General features: G+C 37.1%; 1 protein-coding gene across 1 annotated transcript in view; it reads left to right on the top strand.

Annotated features, from left to right (window-relative positions):
* The window catches only part of ITGAV (integrin subunit alpha V), a 103019-nt gene that overhangs the window by 6649 nt on the left and 74366 nt on the right, over positions 1–22004 (top strand). Inside the window, exon 2 of the mRNA XM_059166830.1 lies at positions 5012–5139. Within this exon, the coding sequence (XP_059022813.1) occupies positions 5012–5139 (128 nt within the window). The remainder of the gene's footprint in view (positions 1–5011; positions 5140–22004) is intronic.

Below are 22004 nucleotides of genomic sequence, written 5' to 3'. Positions count from 1 at the left end.
GCAGGCATATGAAACTAAGTTGTTTAGCTTCAGATTTTTGCTGCTAAGCAGTGAAATCTCTTGTTAGCCTCAACTAACCCCTTGTATCTTCCCCAACTCATCACCATTGTCAGGAAATGTTGCAAGTCCCCTATTTGGTACTCTACTTCCTTTTCTTCTATTGAGATCTTGCATTTAAGTTAATGACTGGTTCTTTGAGGAAGTGGGAAAAAAAAAGTCCTTTTGAAAACAGATTTTAACTATTATATTTCTTATTTTATTAGAGAGTGTTTTATTAATTGTTTTTAATTCCAGTGCCATCATTTTGTACTTTTATGATGCTTTCAGATTTTTCTGTTGTCTACTATCCACATTCAGAAATTTTTTGAAAGTACTTATAGTGGGCATTGTTACATAGAAGAAGAAACTGAGGCTCGGAGATTTAGAAGTGACTTTCTAAATTAATTTATATTGGTGATATAACCTATAGTATCAGATTATCAGACAGTGTTGCTTATATTGCAAAATTTTCTCAGTGCTGTGGCTTCCCCTATCCTAACTAAGCTGTTGTAGACATTAATTCTTAGATAAACTTAAAGTAATGTTTACTTAATTTTTAGAAAGCATTTCATTAACAGGCTATTCCACTATTGTGGCAGAAAAATACATATGACATAAAATTTACCCTCCAAAGACACATCAACAGGTTTGTTTTCTGTAATATGTGTTGTTTTTATATTCCTTAATATTCTCAAATATCCTTTTTTAAAAAATTATCCTATACCTTATTCTCTACAAATATTTAATTTTTCTTCTATACAACCCCCTCTTAGGACTTAACATTTGTCTAAGGTAGTTTACTTTTTCCATCTTTCCATTTTCCATTTTTTACAGAAAGTTCCTGAACTTTCTGTAATACTCCTTAAAAGTAACTTAAATATCATGTTGACACTTTGGACAAAGCACTTTTATTCCTCAGCTTTTTTCCCCCCATTAACACAGCATTTGTAAATTCACAATGCTTACACATTCCTTTTATATTATCCTACCATTTCTGTGGCATTTCACCAATGTGCAAGACTGCACATGAAGGTAAGCTTAGGAAAATCTGGTGAACAGCCATTTAGTACATCTAATTACTATCATTTCATGCTTTCAATGTGCAAATGCTCTGATGAAAAGCAGCAGCCTTATTCCTCATCTTATCCAAGGAAGGTGAGCTTTGTGCTGCCAGTGGAGTGCAGTTTTCATTCAGAACTCTCCTACTGTATCCTTTTTCTGTCTTTGCTGAAGTCCACGTCCACTAGTAACTTCTCAGCCCGCTCTCTGTCTTACAGTGCCCAAGTAAAGAAAGTATCTGAAATCCAAGATTAAGAAGAAATATGTTATATAAATTATTTTAAGGGTAATTTAAATAATTGGATGTTTAATAGAGGATGATTTCTGCATTCTAAAGGGATTGGTGAGAGTGGAAATGGCCTGTTTATACATGGCTATTTTAAGATTGAGACCTGTAACTATCCAGTTTACTTGCTACTTACCTGTCAGTTTAAAAATATTTTCTTGGGGCACCTGGGTGACTCATTTGGTTAAGCATCTACCTTCACCTCAGATCATGATCTCAGGGTCCTGGCATTGAGCCCTGTATCAGTCTCGCTGCTCAGCGGGGAGCCTGGTTCTCCCTCTCCCTCAGTGCCTCCCCCCCCTCCTTCATGCTCTCTGTCTCAAATAAATAAATAAAATCTTCAAAAAAATTTTAAAAAGTCAAAAACTTTTCTTAAGTGCTGGTGAAGTGGCAGATGCATAGATAAATTAGAGCCTCCTACTTTCAAGGAAGTGATTTATTATAAAGTAGGAAGAATAGCTTTGAAAAAAAATTACAGACGATTCTGTAACATGCACTATGATGGTGGTCCAGAAATGAGTTTTGCTTGTAGATTGCTGGGCAGATTCTGAGAGCACCTTTTCTGTCCTCTTCTGGAACCTGGCTATTATCCACAGCACTGAAATCATGCGCATACCTGTGCTTGTACTGTGCTTATTAGAACTCTTGCAGGAATTGATCCTATGTCTTTTCAGATATAGATCTTGAAAAGTACACTTGTATGATACTCTTTTTCCCTGTCATGCACTCAAAAATCATTTCATCCAGATGAATGGGGGAAGTTTTATGATTTTTGTGGCCAAATTTTTGACCTGTTGAAATAGAAAATTTCATACGTATATATGTAATTTATCTGTTAACGAGCTCTGCTGCCGTAAAGGAGGGTATGGTGATGCTTAGTGCTCTCTTATTCATGGGGGGTAAGGGCTCTCTTACTCATAGCCTTATTTTGTTTTCCTGTTGAATGAAAACTCAGTTGGCTCTGATGAGAAGGAGCCAACATTGATGTTTTACTGATGCCAAATATGACTGCATAAAGCTTTATTAAACAGGGTGTGGTTCAGTTGGGAGTTTTGCCTTTATTTTGAGTATGGAGTTTTAAGATAAATATCAGAAAGCAGGATTTCTGTAACCCATCCATTCATGCAGCCAGCTCTTGACTAGTTTAAGTAAGATTTAGCAAATGCCACCCACAAGAAATGAAATTGAAATTTATAAATAAAAGTTAAAATGAGTGCATTCCATATTAAAATGTAGGTTTGTTCATAACTTTACAAAAAAGGGAAAGGCATTTAAATATTTTCTTTGCTAGAAGTTAAGTGACTGTTTAATAAGGAAATGGAATAATGGTGATTGCATTTATTTAGGGCCTTCTGTGTATAACTGTATCCTGTTTTCTTTTCTACTTCAATCAATTTCTTCTCATTCTCTTTTACTCTTTGCTCTTTTTCTACCTGACTCCTAAATGCCCATGCTCCTCAGAGCTTGCTCTTTGATCCCCTTCTCTCTAAAGCTCCTCTCTTCGTGAAGCTGTCTATTCTAAGTTGACATTCTTAGTACATTAACTCGAAGGCAAAACTCCATTCAGAGCTTCTGACTAGCAGTTAGGTGCCTCACAGATGTTTCAGACTAACATTGACAACTGAATTCTTGGTTTTCCTGTGAATACTTAATCTGCCTTTTGCTTCCCTAATCTTGAAGCTTTTTTGTGTGTGCAGTAAATGGTTCTCCCATTCATGCAGTCCTGAAGGAAACCTAAGTGACTTTTTAAAAATTTCTCTTTCCCCATACTCGAGCCAACAGCGATCCCTGTTCATTCTGCCCTCAGACATTTCCCAAGTGTGCCCACCCATCTCTTTCTCCACCCGCCCTTCCAATCTAGGTCACTATCATCTCTCAGCTGCTAAGTCTCTTGCTTTCCTTGTTCCATTTTGCTCCCCTCCCTTCTTACTCCTATCCCCAGAAGGTGCCAGATTTAGTTTTCTTTATTAGATTGTGTCATTCTTTTGCTTAAAAAAAAAAAAAATTCCAAGTCTTCACATGGACCCATGGACCGTATGATAAAATCCAAAGTTTTACCCTGGCCGAATAGCGCTGCTTGGTTTAGCTTGGGCCAAACTCCTCCCCTGTATCTTCTGTCATTCTTAGCTTGCTATCTTGCCTCAGCCATACCTCTTTTCTTGAAACTCTTGGAGACTAAGCTCTTTCTAGCCTAGGGTCTTTGTCCCTGCTGGGGTGGGGGAGTGTGGGGGGGGTGCTGCCATCTACCACTTCACTTCCTTAATTCTACTTTATTCACCACTTCATTCCCGATTTCTCCCCTTCTCCCCCTGCCCCCCCCCCCCCCCCACTGCTGACCCACAAATACTACTTGGTGACCTTCTAATCTTGGTTTATTTAGAAGTAAGTTTCCTTGCTAAGTGAGGTTCTTGCATATCTAAATGAGGTCTCTCTTCATTCTTTACAGAAGTCTTTCTCTCTCATTCCTCAAAGATAATCACTTTCCTTTATCTAAAGAAGGTTTCCTCTCCTTGTTTCCAAATAATCTGTCTCAGCCAACTTTGGTTTCCTTCACAGCACTTGTAACCGTGACTAATTTTTTTGGTTAGGTTCTTTGTGTCTCCGAAAAGGGAATGTAAACCACACTGAGAGCAGGAACCAAAGTTGTGTTTTTCATCTTGGTGCCTCCAGTGCCCAGCACTGTGCTTTGTGTAGAACAGACACTCAGGGCATTTCTTTTTCTGAATAAATAGGAAGAAAACCGAAGAAAAAGTCTCTTTTGCTTAAAAACTTAACTCCTGATTATTTTGTCTTCTGCTCATTTTATCCAGATGACTGCTGATCCTATTTTTTGGCCAGGGATTGATTAGATCAGTCCTCTGAAAAGAGGAATCTGTTTGGCACTTAAAATACAACAGTTCTGAAACAAGTTTTCCATAAAGGAAAATACTAATAATATTTAGAATTGCCATATTTTTAAAAATATTTTATGTATTTAGTTGACAAAAAGAGCACAAGCAGAGGGCGTTGTAGACGGAGAGGGAGAAACAAGCTCCCACTGAGCAGAGGGCCCAATGTGGGGCTCATCCCAGGACCCTGAGATCATGACGTGAGCCGAAGGCAGAGGCTTAACTGACTGACCCACCCAGGCACCCCATAGAACTGCCATACTTTAGAATAATTTATATATATGTTTTTTTTTGTTTAGCATTCAAGATACAGAAAGTGTGTAGCTGACCACGAGCACAGACAAACAAAACCCTCCCAAAAGACAAAATATAATACCAAAAAATCAAGATGAAACATCCAGACTCTAGCTAGCATACAATTTTCACAGGGTTTTTTGACATGTAATTGACACATGATAAATTTTCTATATTTAAAGGTAAAGTTTGAGCAACATACATTTTTAAATGAGATGTAACCCTGAAACTGCCTTATAATGTGTTATTAGGATGAGTAAACTATGTTAAATAATACATGTATGTAAGAACACCAAATGAATCTAGAAGATTGATTATGCTCTCAGTGAATGCTTTTTAAAAAATTGGGATAATAGCAAGAGAATGATTTTTCTTCCTAAATCATAAGTTATTATTTATGCTTTGTTCCGTTTAAAATCCTACCTTCCCTTTTGTATTTTTGCAGGATATTTCTTCTGGTGGGAGCACCCAAAGCAAACACTACCCAGCCTGGGATTGTGGAAGGAGGACAAGTCCTAAAGTGTGACTGGTCTTCTCACCGGGGGTGCCAACCAATTGAATTTGATGCAACAGGTAAAGGTTGAAGCAGTGGTCCCTTTTCTTACTATTTGATATTTTCCCCTCTCTTCCCTTCCCTCCTGTTGGGGAACAAGAATACTTGTCTCCTCTAAAGGTCCTTCTAGCTGGACTAAGAATCGAATTGATATGAGACACAGGAGAGAATGAGAAGTGCCAGAAAACCATGGAGACATGGAAATTTCAAAGATAGGCAAAATGAGGTATATATCTGAACTAAGGAAAGAGGGAGTAGGGGGCTGGGATTTCAGAGGAAAGGAATGCATTCATGGAGTGGTAAGAAAAGCAGATATTTGGGGCACCTGGGTGGCTAAGTCGGTTAAGCTCTGCCTTTGGCTCAGGTCATGATCTCAGGGTCCTGGGATCTAGCCTGTTGGGGCTCCCTGCTGAGCAGGGAGTCTGCTTTCTCCTCTCCTTCTCCCTCCCCCCTGCTCATGCTCTTGCTTTCTCTTTCTCTCAAATAAATAAATAAAATTTAAAAAAAAAAAAAAAAGAGCAGATGTTTGATAATTAGATGTTTGCCCTACCATACAGATGGGTCACTCAGCTAAAATTTATCTCTGTTAGTAACTACTCTGGGAAAGACCCTCAATTTAGCTTCTCTGTGGTTAAGGGGACAAAAGCAGTCTTTTGAGCTGGCAGGATCTCAAGTGTCTTCAGCTCAAAATAATCCATATGCCAAAGTGATGCATTCGGGAATAGGGAGACAGCAGTCCTGAATCCCTTCATTCCACCTATTTGGTATGTTTTAATATTATTTAATTTTTGAAAGAACTTACCTTAAGTGTAACTACTTAATGAAACAATGTATATAAGCAACTCAATATCCCCAGAGAAAGTTACATGAACACTAAAGACATATTATTTTTTCTTATAATTTTGTGGTATATAAAAGCCTTAACCGTACATGGCGTTTTCACTATTTTGGATGTCTTCAATTTCAAAGTGATAGTCTGTAGAAATCTGGGGAAAATCTATTAAAATGTTTTTGTACCTCTTCGAAGAAGAGGGAGCAAAGCTTTCTGTCCTTTTTTCTGTCGGCAAAATTGAAGAATTTTGACAATTGTAGATCAACTCCCTAATCTTGAAATAATCTAAGCCTTGAGTTGTACTACCAAAACCAGTTGTGGAATCTTTTATATTCAAGTAGATTTGGTTGACTTAAAAAAAATTCTTACCCCAGATTTACTGGGGGAATTATACATTATTGTTTGGATAACATTAAAATCTTATCTACAGGGATAAATTTCTGTATCAGTCAGGATTGTGGTAGAGAGGAGAAAAATCACATAAGGAAGATGAGAAGAAATAAGTTGAGTTTTAATTTATATCTATGAAAGAAAATATATATAATCCTGTACACATATGTATTAGTATATTTATCTACATTTGTGAAAACTTAGAGAGTCTTCAAAGAAGTAATATGACATCATTCTGGTAAAATAGTTTTACAAAATTTTTTTAGCACTTCGGATTTGCTGGGCTTTGATAGAATATTTTAAGGTGAGCCTGAAGATAAATGATTTTTTTCTTTTCCATATTGTTGTTTCCTGCTAGTTCTAAAATATAGTAGTTCTGGGAATTACATTAGTGAAACAGGAGTCATGATGTAGATTGTTCCATTTGATATCCTGATCAGTGCCAAAATGAGTGTCAGTCATTAAACTAACTTTTAATGGAAATCAGGTCATGTTTGTTTTTTTCCACTTGAAATCGTCTACAATAAACCCTGTTGTTTTTTCCGTATATGGCTGACATTTGGAAAAACCCCAAGAGTATGTAAATAGGCTCAATTTTACCACAAATGGAGAAATACCAGTGACTCAAAATATTAATGGTCAGGGCATTTATATTTTCTAACAAAATAGAAATGATAATAGAATGAAACTGTAGTTCAGTTTTGATAGGTGGTACTGTTGATATATTTCTGTATTCAGCACTACTTTTATGCAGTATAAGATAATTTTTTTTTGATATTTGGCTTTATATACTATTTTGTTTATTCAAAAAATAATATATGTACTTGGCCAAAAATTTCAAACAGTCCACAGAGGGTATATGATGAAAAATAGGAGTCTGTAACATCAGCCTGCTTAAAGGCAATTGCATTAAACAATTTCTTTGACCTTTCTAGAATTTTTTTATTCCTACATATGTGTATATCCTTCAGAAAAAAAAAAACCTCACAAATAAGAATATACTAAATACTTCTGTTACGCGCCTGACTCCTCCATGCCCCCTCCAGCAATATAAATCCTTTGTAGATCTTTCTTTTCCATAATTGATATATATTGATATATGTATGTATTTACTTCATTCTTTGCAAACCATTGATAGTATTTTATTCTTTAGTATATATAACCTAATTTATTTAACTCGTATTTCTTTTTGTTGGACATTTAGGTTGTTTCTAGTCTTCTGTAATTATAAACACTCCAGTAGTCAAAAAAATCTTGTACTCATGATTTGTGCAAATATGTGAGTATGTTTATAGGATAAAGTCCTAGTAGGGGATTTTAAAATATATATATTTAAAGTTTTGGTAGATATTGCAGATTACTCTTCACAGAGGTTTAGGCTCCTTCAATTATGTTTTCTGATATCCATGACAGTACCACTTATCACTGTATATTTATCTATGTCAATTTTATATGGGATATTGTTTCATATATTATGTATTATATATGTTTTATTGTTTTATATGGTTATATTAATTTGCATTCCTTTAAGGGTAAGAGAAACATCTTTTCATTTGTTTGTAAGCCATAGTATTCCTTTTTCTGTATGCCAGTTTTAATATATTTGCACATATTTTTTGTTGATTTGTGATTTTAAGAAATGAATCTCAGTTGATGGTTTTACATCCTTTTGGTTGCTTAGGCCAAAATCTGGAGTTACGCTTGACATTTTATCTGTCAGCAAATGAAGATCTAACTGCTTCTTGACATTCTGCTGCTAACATCCTGGTCTAAGCTACCATTGTCTTCCACCTGGACTGTTGCTCTGGACTGCTGAATTAGTGTGCTGCCAGGAAGGAGATGGTACACTTAAATTGGGACGGTTTGAGGAGCTTTTAGTAAAAAGACTGTTTACAGAAAGTACGGTGCAAGGTCTCATTAAAATTGGGCCTCTAGGCCTGAAGGGAGACAGGAAAGAGCAGTTAAGGAAAGGGAGTAGTTACCAGAATCCAGAGGATGAGGTGGAGAGAGCCCCAAGACAGGGGCTGCGGCATTTGTCGGAGGGTAGTAGTCAGCCCAGAGTAACTGGAAGGGAGGAGCCAGGGAATAAAACCTGACCTCACCCTTCTTCCTCCCTGTAATCCTGTGTGTGCTCCCCACTGCTGGAATCCTTCTGGGAGCGAGCAGGCATGGCATCCTGGGCAAAGATCAGGGTGCATAGGAAACCTGGAGGGGCAGTTGGAAGAGAGCTAGCACATCTCACTGTTCTCTCTACTTCTGCCTTGTTCGCCTCTGGACTGTTCTCTACAGCAACCAGAGTGATTGTTTTAAAACATTCAGATGACAATACTCCTGCTTGTATTCCACTACTATCTTCCCATATGTCTCATAGTAGCTGAGAGGTCCCTGAGTATTCCAGTCCCCTGTTTGTATCTTCACCTCCATCTTCTGTTCTTCCCTCCGTTTTCTTCCAGCCTCACTTGGCAGGGGCTCATAAACAAAGCACACAGTCCCACCTCATCCTTGCGTGGGCTTTTCCTCTGCCTGGAACATTGTTTGCTCAAATGTCCATCGGGTGCCCCCTCCACCCCTAGCTTCAATAATTGCTCAAATACCATCTTCTCAGTAATTCTCTGACCATCTTATTTAAAACTGCAGTTACCCTTTTCCCACTTTGTACTCGGTCTTCTTTTTGCTTTATTTTCCCCTGGAATACTCACATAGCTACATAAGGTATTTAACGTCTCCTTCTCTCCATTAGTTTATATGTTCCATGAGGACAGGGTTTTTTTGTTTTTGTTTTTGTTTGTTTTGTTTTTATCTGTTTTATTCACTGCGGAAACCCTAAAGCCTACTACAATAATGTGTGTTGCCTAGCACAAGTTGGGACTTCTGAGACTTCCCTCGCGAAAAGAATATACAAATTAAGACTTCATTTTTTTACATTGGAATACATTCATTTCTTATGTTAGAATTTTTGTCCACATCGTGTTCATTGGAATTTAAGAAAGAGGACAATATAGATTGCAATAATCTAGTCAAGATAATGTGTATCTGGATAATAGACTGTGTCTTGACTGTGGAAGAACTGCTTACAATTTAAGCATCCCCTCAACTTGCCTTAAACCTCTCTCCTGAGGTGCTCGCACTCTGTCCAAGCCCAAACACATAAGCATCTCCACACCGCAGATGCCTTTTATCTTTTCCAGCATCTCAAGGGAGATAGTGGCTTTTCTGTCTTTCCATCATCTCAGTCACATTTCAAGGGAGAGAGTAGCTAAGGGGATGTGTGTGGTTTCTAGAGGCTACCGGCCTGGGCTCAAACACTGGTCCTGCCATTTATTGTGGTTTAACTTGCATGGTTACTGTCTTTTTCCTCCTGCAGTGTCCTCCTCCAACCTCCTCTTGGGTATGCATTAAATTGAATGAGTTAAAAATGTGTGAGTTCAGCCATGTAAGGTGCTTGGTACAGGGAGCGGCACATCACCGTGGTTCAGTCAATACAGGCTGCTTTGTATTGTTATCACCTCGCTCAGCCTTCTCATGGACCCTGCCTGTTCCTTCATTATTCTCTCTGTCTCTGTTCTTCATTTGCCCTTTTTCTTCCCTTTTAACTTGCAAATATGTTTAAATTGTTTCTACCTGAAAACTAATCAAAACAGCGTCCCCGTGAACATCATTATTTCCTTTTAGTCATTTTCCTTTCTCCTTTTATCACATTCAGCAAATTGAATGCTCTTCATCACTTCCCATGTCCAGCCACTTCAGTCTGGCCACCCAGCAGGGGCTCTGACTGAAATCTTTTTTGACTGCCTACTCAGTGGTCCCTTGGGGTCCCTCATCTTGTTGGACCTCTCACAGTTTGCCTTGCTGACCATTCCTTCCTTGTTTTAAAGTCTCTGCTCTTCGTCCGTAACTATTGTGTCCCCTTATTGTTCTTAACTTTCTTGATTCTGTAGTTGAGTTTGCCCTGTGCCGACTCTTTCTTTACTTTATATTTGTTGTATGTTGTAGTGTCTTGAAAAGAGAATAGGCCTTTCCGGTGTTGGTTGGAAAAATTACCTCCCTTTCTATATTCTGTAGTACATTTGTGGGGTGATCCTGAATAATTTAAATTAGGTAGTTATCTGCTACTTTATTGTGTTTCTGGGTGCAGAAGAGACTTTAATGGTTAAAAGGGCTCCATCTTCATATTTTTAATATTTTGAAAATAAAATTCCCAGAATCATTTAAATCAGCTCTGGTTTATATGATGTGGTAGACAATACAACTATTCCTCAGTATCATGTTTCTAAAACTCTGGAGAAAACCTTTGAATTTAGGTACACTCATATGACTTTTTCTAGCCAATAAAACATGAGTAGAAGTGTATCACTTGTGGGCAGAAGGGTTTAGGAGTTGGGGTGTTATTCTGCCTCTCCTCTTACCAAATGCTCTAGTGAGTAGTGATAGTTTAATGATAGAGCCTCCATCAGCCAGGGTCCCCCGAGTGAGGAAGGCGTGAAGCATAGATGCTTACTAACCTACAGTGTACATGTACAAAATAATTCTTGGTTGTTTTCAACTAAGATTTTAGGGATGCTTGTTATTATAGCATAATGCAGCCTAACTGAATAATACATGGAGGTACAGTAAAATTGAATATTCTGTTGAAAATTGGTTGTTGAAACCCTTTCCTGTTCTGCATGCCGACTTGATCTTACTAAGTATTTTGCTCTGTTTTACTGGATCCTGAGTGGTTAAGTGACTAGATATTATTGCTTATACTGAAAATGGTCCCTGGTTGGTAAATTGTATTTAGACTGGTTGCAATTATAAACAGACTGAAATTCATGATGGGGATGCTGTACATAGCTTTGGGGTTCCCTGAGTGCAGTTAACAATAGATGGCATGTCCTCTGTGGGCACTCTGGAACTCTGGCAGTGGAGTTATTACAAGAGAGGCTTTGAAGCCAGGGTAGCTCCTATACCCACATATCTGGTTTCTTCCTTTGTGAGCTGTCACTTGGTGAGGCCAAGAGAAGAGCTTTGGACAGCTGTATGTACATACTGCTGCACAGGCAAGTTCATGTAAGCACTCTCATTTGGGAGGTATGTCTGATTCTGTCCAGTGTCCTCTAAAGAGACTGCTGGTATGTGTGACCTTTGGTAGTTTTTTGAGTCTGAAAGTTCACTCGAACCTTGAGAAGTCTCCCTAGTGATTTTTGCTGCAACATTTGATGTTTGTAACTGCGTGAAGTACTTTAGGCTCCTTTGTTTCCTATGCTGTTTATCCTTAAAAAAACAAAACAAAACAAAACGGAATAGTGACTTTATCCCTTCCTATAAAAAGAACAAACCTCAGCTAGCTCCAGGATCACTATAAAAATTTTTATAGTAAGGTGCTTTTGGGGGATGTATAAATGCTTGCTGTTAAATCCTACATTTTGAACAGCCTTTGCTATTGCCACGTTTCCCTCCTCTTCCTTTCTGTCAAGTTCTGCTATACAGGCAGTCTTACTGCACTGAACACAGCTCTTTTTCTTTATTAAGGTAAAATTTACATTGATTTTTTTTCTTTTTCCTTTTTTTTTTCCTTTTCCTAGTTATGTTATGATGTATTTGTTTTCCTGGCTAGACTAAGCTCTCCAAACCAGGGAACAAACTTATTTCTGCTTACTGTTGTATGCTAGTGTATGGAGAGGTATCTAGCATTAGGGTAGAATGCATAGGTGTGTATTTTGCATATAGGTGTTGGGTTCTTTGTGAAAAGCAATAAAAATTGACTTTAGCTACATTTAACTGAACAGAAATTTATTAGAGGGATATTGGTAACTCACTAGTTTTCTGAAAAATGGGCAAGAGAAGCTAGCAGAGGAACTATCGATACCGTGTTTTATTACTACTAGAATTGCTGTCGTTGGCCAGGGACACCATGAGAATGATTTCTGATCTCTCTCTCTGCCTCTTTGCATCACTTGCTAGAGATTTAGAGCTTTTGTGGTAGTATTTGATGGTCTGAGTCTAAGTCTCATGCCTGTGAAAATCAGGAAAAGCCTGGCTTATCTAGCACAACTAAGAAATGATAGGTTATCAGCTTGTAGAAATAAAAGTGTCCTTCAAAAGAAGAAAAAGTATTGAAGCAAGAGGGTGCATATTTCTCTTTTTGGCTGGAAAAAAAGGTAATGGAAAGAAAACATTCTATACAAATACAAGGTGTGTATATTACTGATCAAAAACAATTCAGGGGCTAATTTTACTTTTAGTGTTTACCAAAGATGTCCCTGGATATTTAGGGAGTGTGTAATTTATTAGAAGTCAGTTTCACTGTAGCTGGTCATCTGCATTAAGACATAGTAGCTAAAGGAAGGAAGTCTAGATTTTGATTTTAAGATCGCGTAATGCTTAGTTTAAGAAACTAAGGAAGCTCTTACAGAAGAAAAACAGATACGCTTACTGTGCTTTTTTTACTACCCGAGTGCATGATTTTAGGTAGTTGGGGCAGAGGAAGACCAGTCTACATTTATTTCACTTCAACTTTGAGTAGTAGGCAAATACATTTATACTGAAATAAAGAAAACATAACTGGGAAGTCGAACTCTGCTGGCATCTTTGAAGAAGGCTTTAAAGCAGTTGGTGACATTTGAGCTAGCTAATGAAAAAGGAGATGGAATTCACCAGACGTAGAAGAGGGTTCCACGTGAAGGAAACAGTATGTGCATAGATTGGTAAAAGATGTTTATAATGAAAAGTCATTCTGTGTGACCCATGTATGTAGAATCTATGTGAGTATCAAGTTTCTATGTATAGTGTGAGGGCAGTAAGTCCTCATTGAGGACATGAGAGAAATGAAGTTGAAAGTAAGCTGAAGAAACATCTAAATGAATTTAAAAGGTTCTCTAAACCGGCAGCCTAACGAAATCCAGCGACCATAAAGCCTAACACATGCAGAGCATGGTATTAAAAACAAGAGAATCTAGAGCTCAGTGGATAGATCTTGGTTCTTTGTCTTACTATGTCGGTTTGATGTGAAAATTACAGAGAAAATAACACTTTCAGTACCCAAATTATTAATTTTATTAGTCATTATTTTTGTAGAATTATATATAGGTTATATGAAGTGATGGATATTATCATGGATATCCTCAAAATATTGTACAGAATGCCTTTTAAACAGTAAGGGAAAATACAAGGTTCCATGATTGAAAGTTTCAGTAGAAAATTCAGTGCAAAATGGCAAGTGTAATTGCTGCTTTGATTTTTTTTTAAAGATTTATTTATTTATTTGACAGACAAGAAATCACAAGGAGGCAGAGAAGCAGGCAGAGAGAGAGAGGAGGAAGCAGGCTCCCCGCTGAGCAGAGAGCCTGATGCGGGGCTTGATCCCAGAACCCTGGGATCATGACCTGAGCCGAAGGCAGAGGCTTTAACTCACTGAGCCACCCAGGCACCCCGCTGCTTTGATTTTTGAATGATATTTATGTATGACTGAGCCTTCAGGAACAAAAGGAAACCTCAGCCTAAAATTTCTTATCTCTTGGATTTGTGAAATTTAGCTTTCAAACACGTTGTGTTATTTTTCTTTCAGTCTACTGACTTTTGCTTGCCATTTTTTTGGTTAATTTCTAAACATAACCTTTATTGCATTCCTAGTTGTGTCCTTTTGTGTGACTTCTTTGTTCTTCTTTCCTGCTGATTTTCTTGACATTATATGTAAACAGTCACGACTAGGATGGAAAAAGGAGAATCTAATGTCTTCTTTTACAAATATTTGGATAATGATTGAAATAGTACAACTTGGGACACCTGGGTGGCTCAGTCGGTTAAGCTGCTGCCTTCGGCTCAGGATCATGTGATCCCACAGTCCTGGGATCAAGTCCCCAGTCAGATTCCTTGCTCGGCAGGGAGCCTGCTTCTCTCTCCATCTCTGCCTGCCACTCTGCCTGCTTGTGTGGGCACGCTCTCTCTCTCTCTCTCTCTCACAAAATAAATAAATAAATAAATAAAATCTTAAAAAAGAAAGAAAGAAGTAGTACAACTTGCTTTGAATAGTAGCCCTCTTGGATTTTTAAACCCATTGATCTAATGACTGCGCACCATTTGTAGGTTTTAACCAAGGTCTGCATAATGGCTGAAATGGGTTTTTCCCTAAATTGACAGAATAATATGAACTTTGAACCAAAGTAGAATTAGTAAAAATGAAAACATCATTTTGGTGATTTGTTTATCTTATGTGAAGTTGATTAAGAGTAGAAAACAGAGTTAATCTATCTGAATGTGGATGTGAAAAAGTAGGACTTAGGAACGCTGAACATATGCTTTAAGATTAATGTGTTTTAGGAAGTAAAAATATTCTAAAATATATTATATTGGGTTGTAAAACAATGTCAAGAATATTCAATTCATGTAGTCTACGAGATCTAGTCCATTTCCTCAAATTTGTCTTCATGCCCGAATTAGTTTCTTATTGTTGTTGTAACAAGTTACTTTAAACTTGGTGGCTTAAAAAAAAAAAATTACTTATTTGAGAGAGAGAGCATGAGAGGGAAAGAGCACAAGCAAAGGGAAAGAGGAGAGGGAGAGGGAGAAGCAGGCTTCAGCCGTATGTGGGACCTGATCCCAGGACCCTAGGATCATTACCTGAGCTGAAGGCAGATGCTTAATGACTGAGCCACCCAGGAGCCCCTAAACTTGTGGCTTAAAAATAGAACAAATTTATTATCTTCAGTTTTGGAGGTCAGATGTCCAAAATGCAAATGGGACTAAAGTCAGGATTTTGGCATTACTGCCTTCCTCCTGGAGGCTCGAGGGAAGAATCTGTTTTCATACCTTTTCCAGCTTTTAGAAATCACCCACATCCCAGCAAGGGCTAATCTGGTCCTTCTCTGGCTACATCATCTGACACTAACTCTTCTGCCCCCTCTTGTGATTATAATTCAGAGAAATCTTCCACATCAAGATTTGTAATTTAATCACATCTGGAAAGTTTCTTTTGCCGTGTGAAGACACATTCACATATAAAGTTCTGGAGATTAAGACGAGGAGCTCTTTGGGCACAGAGGCATTTTTCTGTTACTCTTATATATTTTGTTGTTGGATACTGGTTATACTGTAAGCTACTTCAGGGCAAGAGCCATGCTTGTCAAAGTCAGCATTATTCCCTCTCTTGTTCTTTTTGTTTTGGCTCCGGGAGTATGAGGAGTGCAAATTTGACTTAGAAGACATAGGCTCACACTCCTTAGATGTGACCTTGGGCAAGTGACTTGTTTGCCAGCCTTCATTTTTCCCATTATTTAAATAAACATAATACCTTCCCCCAAGGGTCATGGGGCAGGGGGGATCAAATGAGATGATGTCTGAAGGTGTTTTGTAAACAGTGAAGAGATACACAAGTGAAGAAAGAGTTGTTTATATCATGCCCATAAAACAGCTGTGGGGAAGTGAGTAACCATAGAAAATGGAAGAAATAAAGATAATTATAGATATTCTTAAATGGATTATATTTGGGTTCCCGTTTGACCCATTACAGTGACATTTGGGAAAAAATCCTCTCCCTGCAACATGATTTCCTCTTCTATAAGGCAGATGTTGTGAACAGACTGACTACTGCCTAGTTTTCTCAGTGGTGAGTCTTTTCCAAAAAGATTAGACTGGTGATCTGCACTGAGGGAGGAGAACATATAGTACCTGGCCAAAGTCTCCTTTTAGAAATATGGGCTTTCATTAAGGAGGGCACATATTGCATGGAGCACTGGGTGTGGTGCATAAACAATGAATCTTGGAACACTGAAAAAAATAAGTTTGTTAAAAAAAAAAATATGGACCTGGGGCGCCTAGGTGGCTCAGTGGGTTAAAGGCTCTGCCTTTGTCTCAGGTCATGATCTCAGGGTCCTGGGATCAAGCCCCGCATCAGGCTCTCTGCTCAGCGGGGAGCCTGCTTCCTCCTCTCTGCCTGCCTCTCTGCCTCCTTGTGATTTGTCTGTCAAACAAATAAATAAATCTTTTAAAAAAAAAATCAAAGCAGCAATTACGCTTGCCATCTTGCACTGAATTTTCTACTGAAACTTTCAATCATGGAACCTTGTATTTTCCCTTACTGTTTAAAAGGCATTCTATACAATATTTTGAGGATATCCATGATAATATCCATCACTTCATATAACCTATATATAATTCTACAAAAATAATAACTACTAAAATTAATAATTTGAGTACTGAAAGTGTTATTTTCTCTGTAATGTTCACATCAAATCGACATAGTAGGAAGAAGAACCAAGATCTATCTACTGAGCTCTGGATCCTCTTATTTTTAATACCGTGCTCTGCATGTGTTAGGCTTTATGGTTGTTGGATTTCGTTAGGCTGCTGGTTTAGGCTTCCTCCTCTCTCTGCCTGCCTCTCTGCCTACTTGGGATTTCTGTCTGTCAAATAAATAAATAAAATCTTAAAAAAAAAATTTGTAAAAAAAAAAAAAATATATGGGCCTTCCCTCGTGATTTTTAAGTATGTTCTTTGAGGGGTGCCTGGGTGGCTCAGTTGGTTAAGTGGCTGCCTTGGCTCAGGTCATGATCCCAGAGTCCTGGGATCAAGCCCTGCTTCAGGCTCCGTGCTCATTGGGAAGCCTGCTTCTCCCTTTGTCCCTCTCCCTGCTTGTTTTCAATCTCTTGTTGTGTCTCTCTCTCTCAGATAAATACATAAAATCTTAAAAAAAAAAAAAAAAAAAAAAAAAAAAAAAAGTCCCTTAAAAGAAGGAGAAGCTTCTATGTTTGTATTCCAGATTCAGTGAATGAATGTCACCTCTCACTAACCATATCTGTCTTAGAGAAGGTCAGAAGTCAGTTTACTTCCCTGCCTACCCATAACAGCTTGCTGGAACACTTAAACCACTTATTCCCAGAAGGGCTTGGCTGTAGGCTGTGGGCAAACCCACAAACTGGCTCTGCCAGTTCTCTGGTCAAGAAAAACACTGTGGAGTATTTTCTGGATATTACTACACTTTGTATTTAATAGAAAATAGAAAACTTTTAGCTGCTCTCTGACCTCTGTGCCATTCAATTTATAATTCATTGCACTTAAAATAATCAGAAACAGCCTAAGTTTGTCTTTGTTGTCTTTGTGCATTTTCTTTCAGAGTTCTGTCTTAGTGTCTCTACAGCTGTGACAGGACTGAGAATTAGAAAGCCAAGACACACAAAAAATTGTTTCCCTTCCTTGTTTAATACAAAATACATACATTAAAAAAAATTTTTTTTTTTTAAAGTAAGCTCAAGGCTTAAGGTGGGGATTGAACTCATGACCCTGAGATCAAGAGTTGCATGCTCTGCCTACTGAGCTAGCCAGATTGTTCCCCAGGAATTTTTTAAAAATTTATTATTATTATTATTATTATTACTATTATTCTTGAGAGAAAGAGAGAGTGTGTGCGTGCCTGTGAGGCAGAGGGAGAGAGAATCTTAAGAAGTTCCATTCCTAGTACTGACCCGAAGGCAGGGCTTGATCTTAGGACCCTGAGATATGACCTGAGCTGAAAGCAAGAGTGCTTTTTGTTGGGTGCTTAACTGACTGAGCCACCCAGATGCCCCAGGAATTTTGTTTTATTTAAATGAAATTGTTTCTTCTGATATAACCTGTCATTCCTTGGTACATTCCTTTCCACAGTTGGACAGCTGGGAGGCAACCTAGAAATCAGTTAATCCAATTAATCCATTTCCTTTCTTACTAGTCAAGTAATACATAAGCAGTTAGTTGTTATTTTAACACTTTAAATGTTTCACCAAAACTAAATTTAATTGAACCTTTAAAATCCATCTTTTTCCTGCTCCACTTTGACCAGATTCATACCCATTATTTTAAGACTTAACATTGACTTGGCTTTTTTTTTTTTTTTTTTTTTTAAATCTTCAGTAAAGAGTTTTTGTTTTAAACTGTTAGATGCTTTCAGGATCATTTCCTTCTCATTGCTAGGAGGAAACAAACCAGCATTGATAAAGCAATAGAGGTTTTCAGAGGGCCTGTATTCTTTGTGCTGGCTCCCACAGAACCATCAGACTTGCTCATGGAAGGAGGAGATCTCGATTCTCTCTGTTCCCGGTGGTAGTCATATTCAGGAAATAAATAAATACAAATCCCAGTGAAACGAGCTTCATCATGTTTTCTTCTGGCTCTGCTTTTGACTTTTTTGGAAAACAATCTAATTTATATAAAATGTTTCTCAACACCTCTGTGTGAATTAGTGACACTTTCTCATCTTTGTAGATTGTGATTTCAGAACTTCCTTTTTATATTCACAAATAATTAGTTTTTCAGTTATCTGCAAATCCAAACACTTTTGAGTGTAGGGATTTTTATCTCATGTCATTTTAAGACAATACTGTTATGCTTCTGAAGACTTTTAAAGGCATTTTGAAGTTAAAGAAAATCACTCTGTAATACTGATGTATAGCTGCTAGCTATTTATCAGAGTTTCTTAAATTAAGAAACTGTTTTGTTACTAAGTCAAAGAAATCATTAACTTCTATTTTGGTTTTCCATAATATCTAGAATTTTTATTTTTTTAATGGATTATTTTTTGCAACATTCTGCTCAATAATTTGACTCTAAAACAGAATTTAAACATAGAGTAGAGGAATAGGAATAGTAATCCATACTCAGTTTACTAAATATTCTTGAATTTTATGAACTAAAGCTGCTTTATGTGTAGGGGGTGAAAATGTAAACATAAAATTGATTAGGAGAGAATGTAGGGGACACCTGGGTGGCTCAGTTACTTAAGCATCCTGCTCTTGATTTTAGCACAGGTCATGATCTCAGGGTGGTAAGATCAAGCCCTGTGTCAGGCTCTGTGCTGGGTGTGGAGACTGCTTGGGATTATCTCGCCCGCTCTCTCTCTGTCTGTGTTCTCTCTCTCTCTCTCAAAAAAAGTTGGGGAGGGGGATGTAGGAGTTCCTGACTAAAGCTTTTATATGTGAAGATTGATACATATCCACACTATTTCCCACCCCCCACTTTTTAGAACATATAAATAATTCATATTCATTGGTTGAACAAATGAGAAAACACCAAGAGGTAAAAAGAAAAGAAAATCTCCCAAATCCCAACCACCGGGGAAACTAGTAGCCATAGGATTTATTTGTTTGTGTGTGTATAGTGTGTTTTTGTATGTACCCTGTGGCCTATGTAGATATTTGTGTGTGTGTCTGTACACATAAAATTATAGTTCAGTCTATTTCCTTTGGGGCATTTTGTTGCTTTTTTAAAGCTATTATACCAAAGCTTTGAACATGTTTATTAAGTCTTTGTTCACATTTTTATTTACTTAGAATTTCTAAAAATGAAACTTAGAAGCCAGTGAGATATGTTTTTTTTTAACATACGTCTGATACAAATTTGCTAAATAGGAAAAAGTGATGCAGCCTATCCCTGAATCAAGCTTTCTTAGTCTTGCTTAGTCCCACAGATGAAACATTTATGTTTTAATTTCTATTTCTGATTTCTAGGGAGGTTTAAGTCTTTTCTCATATGTTTATTAGCTCTTTCTATTTTTTTTTGGTATTTTCTATTCTTATTCTTTATCTGTTACCCTACTAAAGCATCTGTTTATTTCTATTAATTTTGAAAAGCAGTCTTTGTTATATACATACATTTTTGCTCAGTATTGCAGTTACCTTTGCACTTGACAGATTTGTTATTTGTTTTTTACAACAGCTTTACTGAGATGTAATTTACCATACAGCTCACTGGTGTGCAGTTCTTAAGTGTACACTGAATTGTACATGTTTATAGAGTTTTACAGCATTGTAATTTAATTCCAGAGCATTTCCCTCACCATGTTCATGGTCAGTCACTCTCCCATTTGCACCCCTAACCCTGAGCAATCACAAGTCTACTTTCTAGGCCTGTGTGTTTCCCTTCTCTGGATATTTAGTAGAAATAGAGTTATATACTATGTGGTCTTTTGTGTCTGGAAGTTCATCCATGTGGCCACATGTGTCAGTACTCCATTCCTCTTTTATTGTCTGGCAACATTCTTGAACCCCTGGTTATTCATTCACCAGTAAATGTACATTTGGGCTGTTTCTTTTTGGTTACTGTAAATAATGTTGCTGTGAACAATCATGTGCAAGTCTTTAGACATATGTTTTCATTTCTCTTGGATGAATACTAGGAGTGGAATTACTGGGTCATAAAGTAACTCTGTGTTTAGCTTTTTAAGGAAACTGCCAAACTATTTTAAAAATTGGCCACACCATACTATTTTACATTCCTACTAGCAATATGTGAGGATTCCAGTTTTTCCACATCCTTATGGACATATGTTGTTTTATCTCATTATAGTCATCCTAGTGAATATGAAGTGATATTTCACTGTGGTTTTGATTTGGTAGACCTGATGGTTAGTGATGTGGAGCATCTTTTCATGTACTTATTGGCTATATGTGTATCCCTTTGGGAGAAACATCTATTCAAGTACTTTGCCTATTTTTAATTGGGCTAGGGGTGTGTGTGTGTTCATGATGTATACAGGTCTCCTATTGAATATAAGCTTTGCAGATATTTTCTCCTATGCTCTGGGTTGCCTTTTCACTTTTTTTAAATGATGTGTTTTAAAGCTCAAAAGTTCTGAATTTTGATTAAGTCCAGTTTGCCAACTTTTTATCTCTTGGACTTTGGTTTCCTAAATCTTGTCTAATGTAAGATTTTAAGGTTTATTCTTGTTTTCTTTTAAACATTTTATACTTTTAGCTCCTAGGTTTAAGTCTGTGATCTGTTTTGTTGTTGTTGTTGTTGTTTTGTATGGTTTGAAATAGGGTTTCTCATTAATCTTTTTGCCTGTGTAAGGGATCCAGTTGTCCCATTACCATTTGTTGAAAACAGTATTTCGTTCCCATTGAATTTTCTTGGCATCTTTAAAAAAAAATCATTTGACTGTAAATGTAATAGTGCCATTGATGTCAAAATGTATTATATGTATTTCAAAACATGCTAATTTTAAGTCACTACTGACTGTAATACTCTGATTTCAAAGATGTTAATAGTATCCTAATATTTGTAGCTCCGAATCAGTGAAATACGTTATTTCACAAGAGCATTAGATTGCAAATACCAGTCCTGTCTGACTACCTCTTTATTGTTTTCTCCCAAACATCTTTGATAGTATTTGTGACTCCCTGAAGACATCTTACATAATTATTTGTTTATCATTTCTCTCTTAAAAGCCAGGGACCTTATCTTTCTCATTTACTGCTATATACGCCTTGCATTTAAATGTAGGAGGTACCTATGATTTTCTTTAACTGAATGATCAAAGAGATTCTTCCTCTGGCCTGTTAATTTTCAAAATAAGTGAGCAATATTGGGAGATTTTTCTTTGATGCAAATTTATATGAAATGCAACTGAGCAAAAGTTACGTTTGAGGCAAAAAGCTGCTTAAAGAAACTTGTAAATTGTTTATTAAAAGATGACTGTGGGGTAAAGCATTGGTTTTTTTTTTTTTTTGTTTTGTTTTTATTGAGGTACAATTCATATGTGATACTTGTTTCAGATAGGCAGCGTAATTATTAGATATTTATATGTACTACAAAATGATCACCACAATTAGTTACCATCTGTCACCATACATAGTTACAGAAATTTTTTTCTTGTTAGGAGAACTTTTAAGATCCACTGCCTTAGCAACGTTAAAATACATAATACAGTATTATTAA

This window comes from Mustela lutreola, chromosome 3 (genome assembly GCF_030435805.1).
Source record: "Mustela lutreola isolate mMusLut2 chromosome 3, mMusLut2.pri, whole genome shotgun sequence".
Lineage (NCBI taxonomy): Eukaryota > Metazoa > Chordata > Mammalia > Carnivora > Mustelidae > Mustela > Mustela lutreola.
Note: the sequence above shows the minus strand (reverse complement) of the source record. Positions and strands in the feature narration are given on the sequence as shown.